General features: G+C 33.3%; 2 protein-coding genes across 4 annotated transcripts; both read left to right on the top strand.

The window, feature by feature from the left end:
* The first annotated feature begins 1,678 nt into the window (after window positions 1-1,678).
* Window positions 1,679-7,356, top strand: LOC11434537 (amino acid permease 4). The gene is given in 9 exon segments (XM_003602622.4): window positions 1,679-1,808; window positions 2,098-2,182; window positions 3,732-3,869; window positions 3,957-4,190; window positions 4,427-4,520; window positions 5,220-5,434; window positions 5,713-5,781; window positions 5,784-5,851; window positions 6,360-7,356. Coding segments are annotated over 7 exon segments (1,449 nt in total). The 5' UTR covers window positions 1,679-1,808; window positions 2,098-2,182; window positions 3,732-3,745; the 3' UTR covers window positions 7,005-7,356.
* A 2,545-nt stretch (window positions 7,357-9,901) lies between these two features.
* LOC11429494 (amino acid permease 2) lies at window positions 9,902-14,807 on the top strand. 3 transcript variants are annotated; one of them, XM_039831717.1, is made up of 7 exons: window positions 9,902-10,025; window positions 10,478-10,748; window positions 10,824-11,057; window positions 12,430-12,523; window positions 13,154-13,368; window positions 13,465-13,604; window positions 13,828-14,807. In XM_039831717.1, exons 2-7 carry the CDS (start codon window positions 10,664-10,666, stop codon window positions 14,458-14,460), a joined length of 1,401 nt encoding a protein of 466 aa, XP_039687651.1. In that variant the 5' UTR covers window positions 9,902-10,025; window positions 10,478-10,663; the 3' UTR covers window positions 14,461-14,807. The 3 variants fall into 3 exon arrangements, with proteins under 3 accessions (XP_039687651.1, XP_039687650.1, XP_039687652.1); XM_039831718.1 differs by lacking the exon at window positions 9,902-10,025 and having other exon boundaries at window positions 10,444-10,565; window positions 10,596-10,748; XM_039831716.1 differs by lacking the exon at window positions 9,902-10,025 and having other exon boundaries at window positions 10,441-10,748.
* The last annotated feature ends 3,107 nt before the right edge of the window (window positions 14,808-17,914 follow it).

The following is a 17,914-nucleotide window of genomic DNA, read 5'->3' as shown; positions in this document are numbered from 1 at the left end:
ATAGCATAAAAGAAAAAAAAAAATACAGTAAATCTGAACGGAAAAACCGTAAAAAAAATCTAAAACTTGGTAACTCCTGACCATAAATATTTTTTTGGGCTAATTTGGTTCGTTACTTTTTTTTTATTAAATTTGGTTTATCAAATTAAATACAAACCAAAAAGAATGAGAATTGATAAAGGATAATAAAGGAAAATAATGAGTTGTAATGATTAAAATATAATGGAGAATTGATTCTAGTTAACTCAAAAGCTAGGAATTGTAGCTTCAGCCAAAATTGCTTTTGGAGAAGAGAATTGCTCTAGTAAAGCTGAACCAAACATGTCAAAAATTGTCTTTTTCAATTCTCAAGCTTTAGAATTGCTTCTAGACTAAAAATAAGTTGAACCAAACAAGCGCTAAATAGATGTAAAGGTGAGAACTTTTTTTTGAAAGAAAAGATATTATATCATTTCACTAGTCAAAATGTGTTCAATACAATTAAGTGGCTCAATTAGGAGCTGGAAACTAGCTGACAATAGAGCCGCCTTTGCTAACTTATGGACAACCTCATTTGCTTGTCTTCGTAAAAACTCAACACTAGAGTTTTCATAATAGTGACTAAATACGGATTTACATTCATTGATAATAGCACCATATTCTGTATAATCTTGCATGTCAGACGCAAAGTTGTCGACAACCTTCTCTGAGTCTAATTCAAAGTCTGTTGGTCCTAACCTCGATTCATGAACCCATTGAAGAGCTGATAAGAAACCCAACATTTCTCTAATATCCACTTCATGCTTGTGCTCAAGACATTTCGTTTTTGCAATCACAAACATGCCTTCCTCGTCTCTAATACATATGTCAATACCCACTCGATTGTCATTTTTTGGAAAGGAAGCGTCTGTGTTACATTTGAATCTACCTGTGAGGCGTTTTTAACTTTGGGAGGTGCTTTTAACTTCCAAATCTTTACCCAATTTCCAGGAATTTTAAAAGCAGAAACGTCGAGCAGTTATTGCATGTAAAGGTGAGAGAGCTATTAATAAAAAATGTTATATTTGATTGAAAATGCTCTAATTATTGATTACCTATTTACCTGACTTCATGAGCTGTGCAAAAGTTGTATTCTAATCACTGACGTATTTTTTGATTGACTAATTGTTCACTCATCAACCTTGCTCCAATGATAGACTTTCATTTCTTCACTCAACTTTATAATATTTTCCTTTTCCCACCGTTACTTTCGTATATTCCTCAAAAACAATTTTAAATAAAAAAAGTCCTCAAGTTTGTTCAAAAAAAATAAAAAAAGTCCTCAAAACCACTTATTTCTCATTTTCTTGGGCACATTCCTCAAACCACACTCTATTACTCAAAAATATGAAACGAGTCAACGCCATAAATTTATTAGTTAGGTCATAAAAAAATTAATACAAAGATAAGAACGTTTGATTTTAGAATTCTAACCAAATTTGAAAAATATATTCCAGTCAAACCAAAAATTGAAAATCTATTAAAAATATACAAGTATCAATTATCTTCCATTCTATCTTGTAGACTATTTTCAGATCTGTAGACCCCATCCATTGTTCATTTATTTATTTATATTTGTATGCCCCATTGCTGACATAACTATTAAATTAAAATATTATATAAAATTTTAATATAAATATATGAATGAATGTAAATTGTGTTGAAGTGTGAATTGCAGCGGCAGTGGTTTCATTTACAGACGCCTAATTGGACCGCCGACTCCACAAGGCGGCTGCCTAGTGGTGAGGTAGTCGGCGAGCTTCCGATATCAAAAGTACAAGAATTCTCTGGTAAAGTTTCAAATTCTATTATTATTATTATTATTATTATTATTATTATTATTATTATTATTATTATTATTATTATTATTATTATTATTATTATTATTATTATCTTCTTTTAATTTTGACCACTGGCTCTATTTTTAGTGAATTTGATGCATTTGTTCACAAGTAGATCATTCATTGCGTTCGTTGATTGATTCCTTTATGATGTTGATATAAGTTTCATTTTCAGTGGTATTGTTCTGTTCTATGTACTATTTTTATTCTTAAACAAATTTGCAATTTGCAATTTCAGCATCTCTCACTCTTGGATTCAAAGTTTATAGAGAGATCAGGGAAGAATACTCTCCAATTCCTACCTCATTTTCGTTAACTGCCAGGTACCACACACTCTGTTTTTGTTTTAATTTGGGGAATTATGATTTTTAATTTGTTTTTTGGATTGGATTATGTGGTTTTGATTTTTCAATGCAAATACTTGAGTGAGACTGTATTTTAATCATATTAATATTGACTTTGTTGTGTGATAAATCTGAACCTAACTTGTTGATCTGGTTTGGTTTATGATTATAATGATTTGATGTTTCTTTATGACCTGGGTAATTAATTGGTGCCGTGTTTTGAAACATTCTGTTTTGCAAGTATTCAATAACTTTATATGCTTTTAGTAAATTTGTTAGAATGTGTCTCCAAAGTTGCATACCGGACACTATAAATTGTAAACTTTTTTTTTATCCGCATATTGTTATTAAGGAAGTTTTTATTATTCAGAACTGATTCTTAGCTTGTGTTTGGATTGGCCTTCTCGTCACAATAGTTATATCACGTCACAATGTACGTTTAACGTTAAATTTAAGAAGGTACAAATTGCGGCTTTGGATTGCCGCATGTCTAAAGGAGAAGATAACATGCACACAAACACATTTAATACAATAATATAACAAGAACCGTCCTTGCATGTGTCGTCCGAGTAACAACCAGACATTGAAGACGCTATGTTTCTCTTCTTTACCTATCATTCCGTGTAGGTATTTGCTATTTAGTTGGTCAGTTGGGATTTGAAACAGGGATTTTATTTTTTGTGGGATGATTTTTTATACAAGGGATTTGGCTTGAGTGAAATAAGGAATGTAAGAGTTCATATTTCAAAACACATGTTATTTATAGATTTAGATTTGATACGAGAACTTGATTAGTAAATAAAGCTATTAAATGCAAAATATTTTTTTGTGGGATGATCTTTTATTTAAGGGCTTTGGCTCGAGTGAAATATGGAAATTAAGAGTTGATATTTCAAAAAACACATGATTTGTCATAGATTTTGATTTGATAGGAGAACTTTAGTAAATAAAGCTGTTAAACGACAAAATTACAAAGGGAACACAAAGGGATACACACAACAGGATTTCTTGCAGAAAGTGTGTCCAGGGGTCAACATTTATCCGGCAAAAAAAAGGGGGTAAACCATTTATCCTCAGTTGAGAGTGAAGTTAAATCCCAATGTGAGTAGACCCAGATTTTGATAATCATCTAGTGTAAATGTCGTTGTATGCAATAAAATGTAACTAAAAATCCATTTCAGAAGCAAATAACCATGTACACTCATTCTGCCAAAATTTTGGCCACACGGGATTTTTAATCTGAACTTTCTCATAATGTTTCCATTTCTTAAAATTTAATCAAATTTGTACTTTCCCATAAGGTTTCCATTTCTTAAAAATCAATTGAACTCTTATAAGTTCCCTCTCATTTTACCCTATAACCGATCTATTCCAATACTACACAGCTTACGTGATGCATATAATTGAACCAACCTCTTTCTTTTGTGCATGCTTTATCCTTTGTGATCTGTGAATGCAACTCAGTAGTTAGAATAAACAAAATAATTTTTTTTATAATGATTCCTCACCTATATTTGTCCTGCCATAGTATATCCATAAAAGATGGTAGAACACTCTTCCGGAACCAACCTTAGCTACCGTGGAGATATTGTTGGCATGGAGGGGGGTACATCTTTACAAGATGACTCCAAATACTATGACGATGATGGCCGTGTTAAACGGACAGGTATAAATGAATGTATATTATATGCTTTGTACATTTGCTGTGTCCTTGATTCGGTGATATGATATTTGTTGTCTTAATCTGAGTCAGGAACCATTTGGACTACATGCTCCCACATAATAACAGCTGTGATAGGATCTGGGGTGCTCTCCTTAGCCTGGTCTATAGCTCAGATGGGTTGGGTTGCTGGTCCTGGAGCCATGATATTTTTCAGCATCATCACTCTGTATACTTCATCATTTCTCGCTGATTGTTATCGTTGTGGTGACACCGAATTTGGAAAGAGAAACTATACTTTCATGGATGCAGTTAGTAACATTCTTGGTAATGCATATATATTAATACATGAATAGCACCATGTGATAAATTGTTTTGTAAATCGAGTACGACATGATCTTCTTTTAAAAAAAGAACATAAAATTCCTATCCCAAGTTTCTATGTCTGTAGTTGATTTTTTTTTTTTAAATGTCATGTAAATCAACATGTTTGTGTATATATTGACGATCACTTTTTTTAGATGAAATGCACACCATAACATGCGTTATAACGTGTTTTGCAGGCGGGCCCAGTGTTAAGATTTGTGGGATAGTTCAGTATTTGAATCTTTTCGGAAGTGCAATAGGGTACAATATTGCAGCTGCCATGAGCATGATGTGAGTTAAGGCGTACTATGTCTTTGAAATCATGAAGTTTAGAAATTGTTTTGATTTGTAAACAGTACACACAGAGTAATAAAACCGAAATAAGATGATTTTTTTTTTGCTATTGGCCTAGTGGCCAACGCATGCTCAATTAAACACAAACACACACACGCACACGAGGAGGGGGAATGTGGTGGCCTGGGTTCAAACTGTGGACTCCACATAAAATGACCTCACAGCCAAACCACTAGGTTGTAACTTGTAACAACGAGGACAAATAGATTTAAAGTTATATTTTCTTTAATTTTGTGTTTTGTGGGATTCAAATGGACTTTAATTTTATTCATATTGATTTAGCTGTTTCAACAATTTTTAGTAAAGCTAGCAAAATAAACTTATCAACGTAAAAAGAATTTGAGCTTATCTTTAATGTATTTCCAATGTGAGCATCCATTTACAGTGCAATTTAAAATCATACTTCAATATATTCCAATTAATCAAGCTAGATAATATTAATTCTGTTGCTGGCAGTTGCATTTTATTATGGTGTGTATTAAATTGTACCACACAACTGACAAACGTGGCGTGATTGTTATAATTCACTGTCACTTCACAACATTTTTTTCTACTGATATATGGTTATATAGTTTGGTTGATGACAGTTGAACTTGTATGGGTTTGTTGTTTGAATCAGCTGATTTTGGTTGACAGGGAAATCAAAAAGTCTTTATGTGTCCATACATCTGATGGAAAAGACGCATGTCATATTTCAGGCAACCCATACATGATTGCTTTTGGCGTGGCACAACTTTTCCTTTCTCAAATTCCAGATTTTCATAACATGTGGTGGCTCTCAATAGTTGCTGCAGTCATGTCTTTCTTCTACTCCACAATTGCTCTTGCTCTTGGAATTTCCAAAGTTGCAGGTTATATACCTACTTCAATTTGTTTGATACAAATTTTCACTTAATTTTTGGCTGTTGTTTAATCAGCCGATACCCTTTGAAGTCTTGAACTATAGGTTTACTGCAGAAAACTTCTTACGGTTTCAAAATGTGGTGACATGATTTACTGAACCTATCAGATCACATGCAGAAAAGCCTACACAGTTTATAAGTTCAAGATGATATATTTTTGTAGTTGAGCTATAATTAAAGTACGTTCTTACATTTTATCTAATTTTGTTCAATTGGTTATGGAATAGAAAACGGTACTGTTATGGGTAGCCTCACAGGAGTAAGCGTCGGAACAGTGACCCCGGCCCAAAAAGTATGGGGGTTTTCCAAGGTCTTGGAAACATCGCCTTTGCTTATTCATATTCTTTTGTTCTCCTGGAAATTCAGGTACACCTTTAATCTATTTGTAAAAAATTAAGAAAAGACAACATCATGTGCCAAATCATGTTAAATTTTAATATCTATTAAGAGAGAGATACAAAATTTAACATGACAATGCTTTGATATTTCAACCCCTATAGATTACTTGACTAAAGCTATAGGCACACATACCCCCTCACATGCTAAAGTTTTATTTATTTTTTATTTATTTTTATTTTTATTTTTTTATAACCTCTTTATTTTTAAGGTGTTTTTTATGAGAATTTTTTTTGTTCTTTACTCATTTGCCATTTTAGAAGTTAAAAATAACATTGATTACTATTTTATCAATTAAATTTTTATTTTCACCTAAGTACTGATAAGAAGAATTTACCAAGATATAGCCTTAAATAGTTAAGGGTGCATATTAGGAAATTTAACAATAGTTTTAGCCTTACACATGTTGAGAGATGTGAGTATACAAATGTGTAACACGCTTTATCCAAACAAATTAATGTCTAATCTAATTACACAGGACACAATCAAATCTCCACCATCAGAAGGAAAAGCAATGAAGATAGCTGCGAAGATAAGTATTGCAGTAACTACAACATTTTATTTGCTCTGTGGCTGCATGGGATATGCTGCTTTTGGAGACAATGCGCCAGGCAACCTGCTCGCCGGATTTGGTGTCTCAAAAGCATATTGGGTTGTAGATGCTGCCAATGCTGCTATCGTTATTCACCTTTTTGGAGCATACCAAGTGTATGCCCAACCCCTATTTGCTTTCGTCGAGAAAGAGGCAGCAAAAAAATGGCCCAAAATTGACAGAGAATTCAAAGTTAAAATCCCTGGTTTGCCAGTCTACAGTCAAAACATATTTTCGTTAGTTTGGAGGACAGTGTTTGTTATCATCTCCACTCTCATCGCAATGTTGATTCCATTTTTCAACGACGTTTTGGGAGTGATTGGGGCATTGGGATTTTGGCCTTTAACTGTTTACTTTCCTGTGGAGATGTATATCGTACAAATGAAGATCCCAAAATGGAGTAGGAAGTGGATTATTCTGGAAATAATGAGTACTTTCTGCCTCATTGTATCTATTGTGGCTGGTCTTGGCTCATTGGTCGGTGTCTGGATCGACCTGCAGAAATACAAACCATTCAGCTTATCGAATTAAACACCACATAAAATCTATTGCCTCCTTCTGGAATGTAAGAAACTTCTGCGGGTGGTGATGGTTGTCACGGTCTTATTGGGATCTTATTTCATAAGTGGTGAAGTTGTCCCGAAGTTGCATTCAAGAAGAATAATTGGTATTGAATACTATGACCTTTTCACTGTACATTTTTTAAATTAATTTGTACCAATACTATTGGTACTAAATCATAAATGAGGTTATAATTGATGCTGTGATAGGATTTGTGTTTTGATGTAAATACTCTCATTTTATTTGTGATGTATATCTTCGTGGTCTATCTTAATGGGGTCATGTGGCCATGTCTGCATCCCTGCCTCCACTTACACGAGTCCATCTTTGCTCCATTTGCTTTTGCTCAATTTACCCATTTACCTTCATTGATGTGTGACACGTGTTAAAAGAATATTCAATGGTTGAAATTAAAAAGGAAAAGATAAACAAACACACATGTCATTGCTTTTAGAAACACAAATCTCTGGATCTTTTTTCCAGAAGTGTTGCCTCTCTGTATCTTTTTATAGAACCGATGCCTGTTTCAAAAATAGAAGAAGCTTGAAAGTTGAACTCATGATATTCTTACCCAACAATTATAATTAAAAAAATCTAAAAAAAAAACTTATGTATTATGTGGTAAATGAACTAATGATATAAATTCCAACACGTTTTAATTCCATTGCTTTTAGAACAGGAGAGATCATCCACCAACAAATCAATTAAGCGGTTAGTTTTGATGACACGGGGGAGATAATCCATGCAAACTCAACCTGTTTCTCAATCACATGAAAACGTTGTCGTTGTGATGCGGCCATGATGGGCTGATTTGCAACGGCGGCTACGATTGGTTGATTCGTGACGGTGGCGGTGATGGTGGCCACGATCGGCTGATTTGCAACGGCGACTACGATTAGTTGATTCGTGACGGTGGCGGTGATGGGCTGATTCATGATGATGACGACGACAGCGGTACGAAGAGATGACAGTGATGGAGTGATTACCGGTTGGCGGCGACATGAGGTTGGTTACAGGCGGTGAGGGGAAGGAGACGTGAGGAAGAAAGTGAACAGTTGGCTAGGGATTTTGTTTTAGAGAAATTCTTGTGTAGGAACGAATTGAGCAAAGGAAAATGGAGCAAAGATGGACTCCCACTTACACGTAGTTCAAAATCTACGTACTTCTGCAGGAAATATTTGGAGCCTTGATGGAATTATTCATTCCCCAGTTGCTTCCATTTCTATCTTTATATGAATAAGTAACTCTGAATATTACCCCAAAACAAATTAAAAACGCACAAGTAATTTCCGTAAGTGATTATTGTCTCTGGCCTCAGACTTTAACCTTAACCTGGTAACAAACAAATACTTGAATATACTCGATTGAATACCGAGTGTGACAAAAACAATCTCACATGTGAAATGCAAGCAGAAGCTAATGTGAAGGGACCGATCATAAGCTTTCACTTGACAATGTATTATGTTGCGGGAGACGATGGCCTAATCTTGATCTATATATTTTGCTTAGGAATTTTTTTTTTTTTTTTTGTTGGTGGTTATAGATTATACTAAATTAATAACAAGTTACACACACCACCAAACAAACAAAAAAAAAAAACAAGTTACAAGAGATGAAATGACAAGGTTCTCCTTTCATTCTTCAAAAAAAAAAATCTCCTTTTTTTCTTAAAATTTGTGGTTTAGCCTATCGTAATCTTACAAAACTTGTGTTTATGAGGTGATGATTGTCTTCCCTTACAAACACATGTTCATATTGTCTCTCTTTCAACGTGGGACTTTTAACACACTATTTACATCTGACACTATTGAGCATGGTGCATGAATAAAATGGTAGCGGAAACCTGATTACAAGTGATCCAACATATCTTGGAGGAGACTCTAATACCATCTTAAAATTTTACTTTGGATTAGGGATGGCCTAGACATGTTTTTATAAAATTGTATCAGAGTCTCCACAAGATTCGTTGACCACTTAATATCAGGTATTTGCTCTCTATTCACAAAGCCTAACAATGTTGGGAACGAGGGTTGCGTTAAAAGTCTTATATTGAATGAGAGATGTCTTGAAGACATATTTATAAATGGAGATAATTCTCACCCCACAAACTAGCTTTGAAGTATAAGACCTCACAAATTCATTTTGTAAGTATGAATTAAACCTAATTTAAAAATCTAATATGGTATCAGAGAACATCATTCAAGCCACCTGTTGGACATGATATGATGTATTGGGAAAAATACTCAAATCTAACATAGAAAAATAGAACTCTTGATAAAAGTTTATAAAAAGTGACATTCTAACCTTACAAATTGGTTTTATATCATAGTTTAATATTTGGAGTTTGAACCTTGAAAACGTTGTCCTATCAGTTAAGTGATGTGTGATACGACTTATAGCAGAAAATTGAGTACTATAATTTGTATTAATTAATTCTTGTAATTTTTTTTTTGGGTTACCATGATATTGGTAAGAAATTTTCACTCGACCTAATTTTCCGATAGGCGAGAAACATACACTCCTAACCACATATTTAATGAATCTAAGTCCCTTACAGTATATTATGGTTTAAAAAATGTTTTTTAATTGATTTATCTTGATAAAAAATAAATTGTCTTATGTTTAGGATAATAGTTATTTAATTAAGTGAACGGGATGGACAGAGATAGTGGGGGAAGTATGGAGAAATGAATTCCCTCAACTGAAGTGGATTAAAAAGTATATGAGTTGTTTATTTCTTTATATATTCGAAATTCTCTGAATTTGTTTTTTCAATGGTTGATATTTGGGGTAATTTGAGTGTAGAGAATCCAAACACGTGATAGTAGTATCTTTCGCTTTCGCTTTCGCTTTCGCACACCAAGTTGGACTGGACTGAACCGAATGATATGCCAGCTACGAGTTAGGTATAAAGAAAGAAAGAGTAGTCCTCAGAGGCAGTTAAGTGAGTTGGAGGATCAACAAAGAAACCTCCTGCTTTTGGATTTCACGGTAAGTACAATACTTGCATGCAACTATTCTCTTCTATCTTCATTCTTCTCAAATTCATTGGATAATCATTTCTACTAGGTGGTGTCAATATGAGTCCTTTACTGTTGATTATCAAATCTTTTTTTATCTTTGTCTATAGTACCACTATTTAAGTCAAAACAAAATTTATCCATTTTTTGAAAGAATTATTGACAAATCTCGCTGTTACAAACAAATTTGATTGCCTATAATATTACCCTATACTAATGGACCGTCCATTTCGTACCGAAAAAGTATACCGTTCAATTTATTTATTTTTTGTGCAAAGCAGATATTCCATCCAATTTGACTTTATTATTATTATTTTGGTTACAAATTTGACCAATTCTTATTATTGTATAATAAAAATAAATAAATATTGTCCGCAGTTGGTTGTAAAAATCTCTTTTGTTTCTTTGGTGCCGTGTTCTCAGATCTCTGTGAGTGTGTGTGTGTGAAATGCAGTCCAATTGACGGCACCTACAAAACAAGTACAAGGTTATTATTATTACCAAATTCTCTCAATTATTGTACTCTATCTCTTTTATTTCACAAACATTGTTTCAAATCAAACACTTCCACTCACTCAGAAAGATTTAGAACACAATCTAGAATTTGACATGGAGGTGGAACACTCTATAGAAGCTGTTCCTTCACACAAAGACTCCAAATTGTACGATGATGATGACCGTCTCAAAAGAACAGGTACTACTACTACTACTACTACTACAAATTAATATGTATGATGATGATAGTTATGAGAATGAGTTTTTGAGACAGGAACGGTTTGGACAACAAGTTCGCACATAATAACAGCAGTTGTAGGATCAGGAGTGTTGTCGTTAGCATGGGCCATAGCTCAGTTGGGTTGGGTAATTGGTCCTTCTGTTATGATTTTCTTCAGTCTCATCACTTGGTATACTTCATCACTTCTAGCTGAATGTTATCGAATTGGTGATCCTCATTACGGAAAGAGGAACTATACTTTCATGGAAGCTGTTCACACCATTCTAGGTAAATCTTTGTATACAAACATACTCACATTCAATTGTTTTGAGTTATATTTGATTGCAGTTTGGTTTCCTATTGAGCGGTTTAAAGTATGACTCTTTTCGATATTCTGTTTGGCTTTTAAAACATTGATTTAAACTTTCAAATTCTTTTGAAAAGGCAGAATTTAATAATCACTATTACTAGAAAGAAAGGATAAGACATGCTCTCCAAGTCATACGTTTGTACTTGATTTGATTATATATTATATACTTTTGGCTTAATTACCTTTTTGGTCCTCTAACTATTTAATTGGTATCGGTTTGGTCCTCTAACTAAAAATTGATTTATTTTGGTCCTCTAAGTTTATCACCGTTACTATATTTCGTCCTTTCTGTTAGTTTTAATAGAAGAAACGTTAGGGTTTGTACAACATCATCAACAACAGCAAGGAAAAACCCAAAAATTCATAAAATTCATACACAAACCTAGAACTTCATAAACAACAAAAAATCCAAATTTCATAACAAAAACCTTAAACAACAAAATCATGTTTCTATGTATAACCTAACTCATCTTCTTCCCAATATCCTTTCCATACAAATTCCAAAACCATATCTCTTTCCATACAAATTCCAGAACCATATCTCTTTAAAACTCTATCTCTTTCCATGTTGCCTTCCCATTATTTATAATTGTACTGTTGTTGCACTTATTTGCTTTAATTCAAACGACAATTTCATATTGATGCATGCCCTTTCTTTCGAATTGAATTTCTTAGGCTATGAATCAACAATGTGTCGTGCCCTTTTGATTTGTTGTGTTTGTCGTGGCTATTTTGTTTCAATGAGTTTGTTTTTTATGAAGGATTGGTGATGATGAGTTTAGATCCGAAAATGGTTTTTTTTTTAAGGAATGATGATGATGGGTTTAGATCTGAAAATGGGTTTTTGTGAAGGATTGGTGGTGGTGATGATGATAGATTAGATTGAATTTTTGAATTGGATCCAAAAATGGGTTTCTGGATTTGTATTTGTAGAAGAAGAAATGATGATGATGAAGAATTGATGAAGAGATGTTGATTTGTTTTGCTGAGTTTTTTTTTATAAGGTTGATGAAGGTGGATGGGGAAGATGATGAAGAAGTTGAATGCAGATGATGATTGTATAAACCCTAACTTTTTATTAATAAAATTAACGGAAAGGACTAAAAGTAGTAACAGAGAGAAATTTAAGGGACCAAATAAATCAAATTTTAGTTAGGGGACTAAACCGATACTAATTAAATAGTTAAGGGACCAAAAATGCAATTTAGCCTGTACTTTTTGGTGAATTAACATTATTGTACTATTTATGTTATACTTGTATATGACATGAGAATCAAATGATTTTTGCAGGAGGTTTCAATGACACCCTTTGTGGGATAGTTCAGTACACAAATCTTTACGGAACTGCAATAGGATACACAATTGCGGGTGCCATTAGCATGATGTGAGTGATCAATTTTTTTAGTTTTTTTAGGGGTTCAAAATAAAATCAATTTCTAAATATTTAGACATTGGTTTTCTTTTGTTCCCAAAAAAATTGATATTTGATTTTATTTCTTAATAAATAAATTTAGAAAGTGACCAAATAAGATTAAAATTAACTTTTAGATAAGGATGCTAGTATTAATTTTGTTGACCTCAAGCATGATATAGTTTTACATTATAGAAATCAGATTTGATTGGATTTCCTTCAATTTATCTGTTGGAGCATATATGTCACATATATTTTTGTTAAATGTCATTAAAACACTTCAAAAATATTAACTCAAGGGATAATATCTTGCTGTTAATCATAACTGAGGATACTTTATCCTATGTTATGTACTACATCCATTATTACAATATATGTACTACATCCACTGTTACAAATTTTGTCAAAAAATCCTTTGTTTCAAATTTATTTTTAGGCTCTAGCAGTGCTCTAAGGATGCTTAATTTGTCTGTTTTTTAAATCCTAAAGAAGTATCCATAACATATCTAACACCAGTAATTGACCTTATATCTATTGACATGAATATTTAGTTTGATATGGTTGATGAGTTTGTTTTAATTAAACTGGTTTTGGCTGAGACAGGGCAATAAAAAGGTCTGACTGTTTGCATTCCTCAGGAGGAAAAGACTCATGTCACATTTCAAGCAATCCATACATGATAGCATTTGGAGTAATCCAAATTTTCTTTTCTCAAATTCCAGATTTTGATAAAATGTGGTGGCTCTCAATAGTTGCAGCAATCATGTCTTTCACCTATTCCTTTATTGGCCTTGGACTAGCAATTGCCAAAGTTGCAGGTTATATTTAGTCTTACCTTAATTCTTTTCATAACATTCCTTTTCTCAGAAGGAAAAAGCAATATTTACTAACTGATTTTAATTGTTCTACAACAGAAAATGGTTCCTTCAAGGGTAGCCTCACAGGAGTAAGCATTGGAACTGTGACAAAAGCCCAAAAAGTATGGGGAACTTTCCAAGCTCTTGGCAACATAGCCTTTGCATATTCATATTCTCAAATTCTCATTGAAATTCAGGTATACCTTTTCTCTCTATGTTCAAAACTAGTGTACCATGTCTTAGGTTTTTTCCAATACCCCCATAAATCTTATGCATTCTTATAAAACCTGTTAATAAACTTTTTTCAGACCTCTTATATTTGTTCAACGTGGGACTTAAGTTTTTTTTTACAATAACATGCACATGAGTATTTCTATAAAGTCTAATACTAATTAAAATATGATAAATTTAACTCCACAGGACACCATAAAAAATCCACCATCTGAAGTAAAAACAATGAAGCAAGCCACAAAGATAAGTATAGGCGTGACAACTGCATTTTATATGCTTTGTGGCTGCATGGGTTATGCAGCATTTGGAGACACAGCACCAGGGAACTTACTCACTGGAATTTTTAATCCATATTGGCTCATTGATATTGCTAATGCTGCTATCGTAATTCACCTTGTGGGAGCATACCAAGTATACGCGCAACCCTTCTTTGCTTTCGTCGAGAAAATTGTGATAAAAAGATGGCCTAAAATAAACAAAGAATACAGAATTCCAATTCCTGGTTTTCATCCTTACAATCTAAATCTATTCAGATTAATATGGAGGACTATATTTGTGATCACAACCACTGTGATAGCAATGCTGATTCCTTTCTTCAATGATGTTTTGGGATTACTTGGAGCAGTAGGGTTTTGGCCTTTAACAGTCTATTTTCCAGTGGAGATGTATATCAAACAAAAAAAGATCCCAAAATGGAGTTATAAATGGATTAGTATGCAAATTTTAAGTGTTGTATGTCTTGTAGTATCAGTTGTGGCTGTTGTTGGGTCAGTGGCAAGTATTCAGCTTGATCTGAAGAAATACAAACCATTCACCATGTAACATTTGTGGATGTAAAAAGCAACTTGGGTAGTGATTTATGTGGTTTTTGTATCATTATCCATTGAATAAACAATACTACAATAGTGTTAGTTGAATATTATCCTTTTCCATAAGAAAGAATCTTTAAATTTAGATGCACCTAAATAAATGTATATACTTCTCCGTTACTGTGAGTAACAAATTGAAGGTCTTGCTTTCTTTGGGAGAAAGTGGATGGGAGCATAGGAAAGAAACAATTTTAATGTAAGTTATTTGAATTTAATTTTTTGAAGCATGGAGTGGAGCTGAGTATAGCCAAGAAAGCATTGTAGATGTTATTATTTTTTGACAATACAAGTCATTATTTACTAGTATGAGCAATTTATTTTAATTTTTAAATTAAGTATAATTGCTAACTAATTATAGTTTTCTTCATATATTTATTTAGAAAATATCTTAGAGACGTATTACTAGTAAGATATATACTTTGTTTCTAACGCATGTCATTAGAAAGATTGAATGATCTATCTTTTAAGCTCTTGATTTTAGAGTTAAAAATATATGCTTTCTTTCTGCATCATTTTTGATTCAATGACCACTGATGCACTAACCGGACAGCACAGCACAACCGCAGGAAACTTGCACAGCACAGCAGGAAATAAAATGGCACCAAAACAGCCGAGCCAAAGAAACACACCCACAGCAGCACTAAAATATGAAAAGAGGAGAGAGAGAGAGAGAGAGAGAGAGAGAGAGAGCCCAAATATCAAACGACAAAGGCAAGAAGATCACATTATACCAAAATGGAAAACTGTCATTGTCATTCCATTTGGTTTGGACTGGTCTTGCTTTGTTTATGACCCGCCCAGTAATAAATGTCATTTGAATGTAAAAATCTTCTACGATGCTTATATATGTAACTCATATTGATTATTTGATGAAAACACAAGTGATGGTTGAGATTGCTAACATTCCAAGCTTTTTTCCCACTTCATTCTTCTTTACAGCTTCAGCCCCTTAGCTTCCCCACACTTCCATCAACGGAATTTATTTTTATTTCTCTATTGTCGTTTTGATTTATATAGATACACCATATTATCATGTTGTCCTTTATTGCTCAAATATTACTTATTGTGTTCATAAGTATTACATACCGAATAGCATGTGATTTTATTAAGTTGTTAAAGTTGACACAAATTTTTTTAATCTATGAGAATGAGCCGGGATTATATCTTAGGTAAATGCACACCAATTTTAAGTATTTTTATTTTATAATTTTAATTTATTAGAACACCATTGCGTTTGATTTTCTTCCACGCGATCTCATGCCCAAATTTGCAAGTACTAATGTTGATATTAATTCTAAGAACATTGAACAGAAAGTGGTTGGTGTTGCTATGAAAGTTATCACCAGCATTTTAGTCCTAGGAGTTTAAATTATGTTGATTAAAGTTAAATGATGTAAGCATGATTGTCTCTAATTGTAATATAGAAAAGATTTTATGCAAAGAAGCATGATTTTTATTTTATCAATTTGAACTAAAAAATAGAAAATAAGAAAAAGCAGAAGATAAATATTGAAGAATAAGAAAATGACGAACCAAAATCGTTAGGAAGAGCGAGGCTGCTAGATAGATTGAAATTAGGGTTGAAGCTGCGAGAGAGATTGAAATTAAGGCTGAATTTATTTATAGTGGTGAGGTAATTAGCGATTTTTTGTATCCCACGAAATTGATAATTGATAAGAAAATGAAATAGAAAATTATGCATTCTTCTCTGTTATATAACTTTAATAATAGAGAAGAATGCATAATTTTCTATTTCATATTGATTACCAAAATATATTCTTATTGAGTGCCAAAATATAGTGAAATACACTGATTAAGAAAACATTTTCTAATTTTTTTTTTGAAACAAAAACATTTTCTAATAATATTTAAGTTAATTATTTAATTTAACATTTGCGAATAATATATATATACACACATACACATATTTCGTCAGTGCTTACTTCGTTCATAAAAGGTATGCAACTTTCTTAGAGGTGCACCCCCAAAATATAAATACCATCAATGTGTGTGATCTACCCAATGTAGGACGAGTCCATCTTTGCTCCATTTATGTTTCCTCAATTTACCCCATTTTAAGACTTAGATTGATGACATATGGCAAAATTAAATATAACGGTTGTGATTAAAAGATGAAGAATAAAAAGGATCTAGGTAATAAAAAATAAAAACAATCACGAGAAACTGGTTTCTCTGTGACAGACGCGTTCCTTACCCTCATCATCATCATCGTTGTCGCCTCCCCCTCTTCCCCTTGTCGGCGCCGTTGCTAGCGCCCGTTTCCAGCGTCTTGAAGGTGCCCCTTTCGGGCGACTCTCTTCCCTTTATCCTCATCATCTACTCGCCGGCGACACCGCAACCTCTATCTCTAACTCGGAAATGTGCCGGCGCCGCCTCTCTCTTTTTCGTTAGCCTTAATCGAGTTGTTTGAAGTTTTACACTTTACAATTTTGAAATGTTGTGTAACCAATGCTTTCTAAGGAAATTAGATTTGAAACGATTCTGGGAATTGGAATGACCTTGACTGTAGTTTGAGGAGGACGACTGAATCACTCTACTTGAAATAAAACGTTTACTTAATTTGGTTTATGTGTTCTCTGCCAAATGGATTGTGTTCTCTGCAAAACTTTACCTTTTATTGTTACAGAAACCTCAAAGTATACCTTCTTCTTTGCAAAGGTATACAATTCACATAAACCTCAAAGTATAGCTTGTTCTTTGCGCTGGGATGGTCGGAGACGGCGACAGCGTGTTGGTTGATGTTGGTTGCGGGATGGTGGAGTTTGCTCATGACGCCGACGACGACGAAGAATGGTGTGTGAGGCTAGGGAAGAGATACGCCGCTGGTATGGGAGGAGAGTGATTCCGTCAGCGGCGGCGGCAATGATAATGGGGGAGGAAGATGGAAAGCTATGAGAAAACAGAACACGTGGTTGCTTTTTATTTTCCATCACCTAGATCCTTTTTATTCTTCATCTTTTAATCACAACCGTTAAATTTAATTGCCCATATGTCATCCATCTAAGTCTTGAAATGGAATAAATTGAGGAAACATAAATAGAGCAAAGATAGACTCATGTAGGACTACCACTTTTTTCAGGTGACATTTAAGATACACAAGTAAATGTTTTTGTGTACCATACAAAAGTAAACTTTTGACCATTGATATATTAGTATTTTATTCAACAGCTATGATTAAAGATGGGCTACCTCCTTGATAGGTTTGTGTGATATTATATTATAATGTGTGTATTTGCAAGATCACCCCAAATTATATGTAATTTTATTTTTCAAATTTTGAAAATTAAATAAAAATTGCGATGAATTGCTTAATCATTTTAATCCTAATGATAAATAACGTTTACCTAACTATCATTCTCCTCAATAAAACAAAATTTGCTTCATTA

This window comes from Medicago truncatula, chromosome 3 (genome assembly GCF_003473485.1).
Source record: "Medicago truncatula cultivar Jemalong A17 chromosome 3, MtrunA17r5.0-ANR, whole genome shotgun sequence".
Classification (NCBI taxonomy): domain Eukaryota; kingdom Viridiplantae; phylum Streptophyta; class Magnoliopsida; order Fabales; family Fabaceae; genus Medicago; species Medicago truncatula.
The sequence above is the reverse complement of the archived record's forward strand: the minus strand, read 5'-3'. Positions and strand labels throughout refer to the sequence as shown.

Excerpts from the sequence above, each read along its gene's own strand:
- LOC11429494 (XM_039831717.1), top strand. The coding sequence starts at position 10,664 with ATGGAGGTGGAACACTCTATAGAAGCTGTTCCTTCACACAAAGACTCC. Across the intron at positions 10,749-10,823 it reads TGACCGTCTCAAAAGAACAG|GAACGGTTTGGACAACAAGT; the intron begins GTACTACTACTA and ends TTTTTGAGACAG. Across the intron at positions 11,058-12,429 it reads AGCTGTTCACACCATTCTAG|GAGGTTTCAATGACACCCTT; the intron begins GTAAATCTTTGT and ends TGATTTTTGCAG.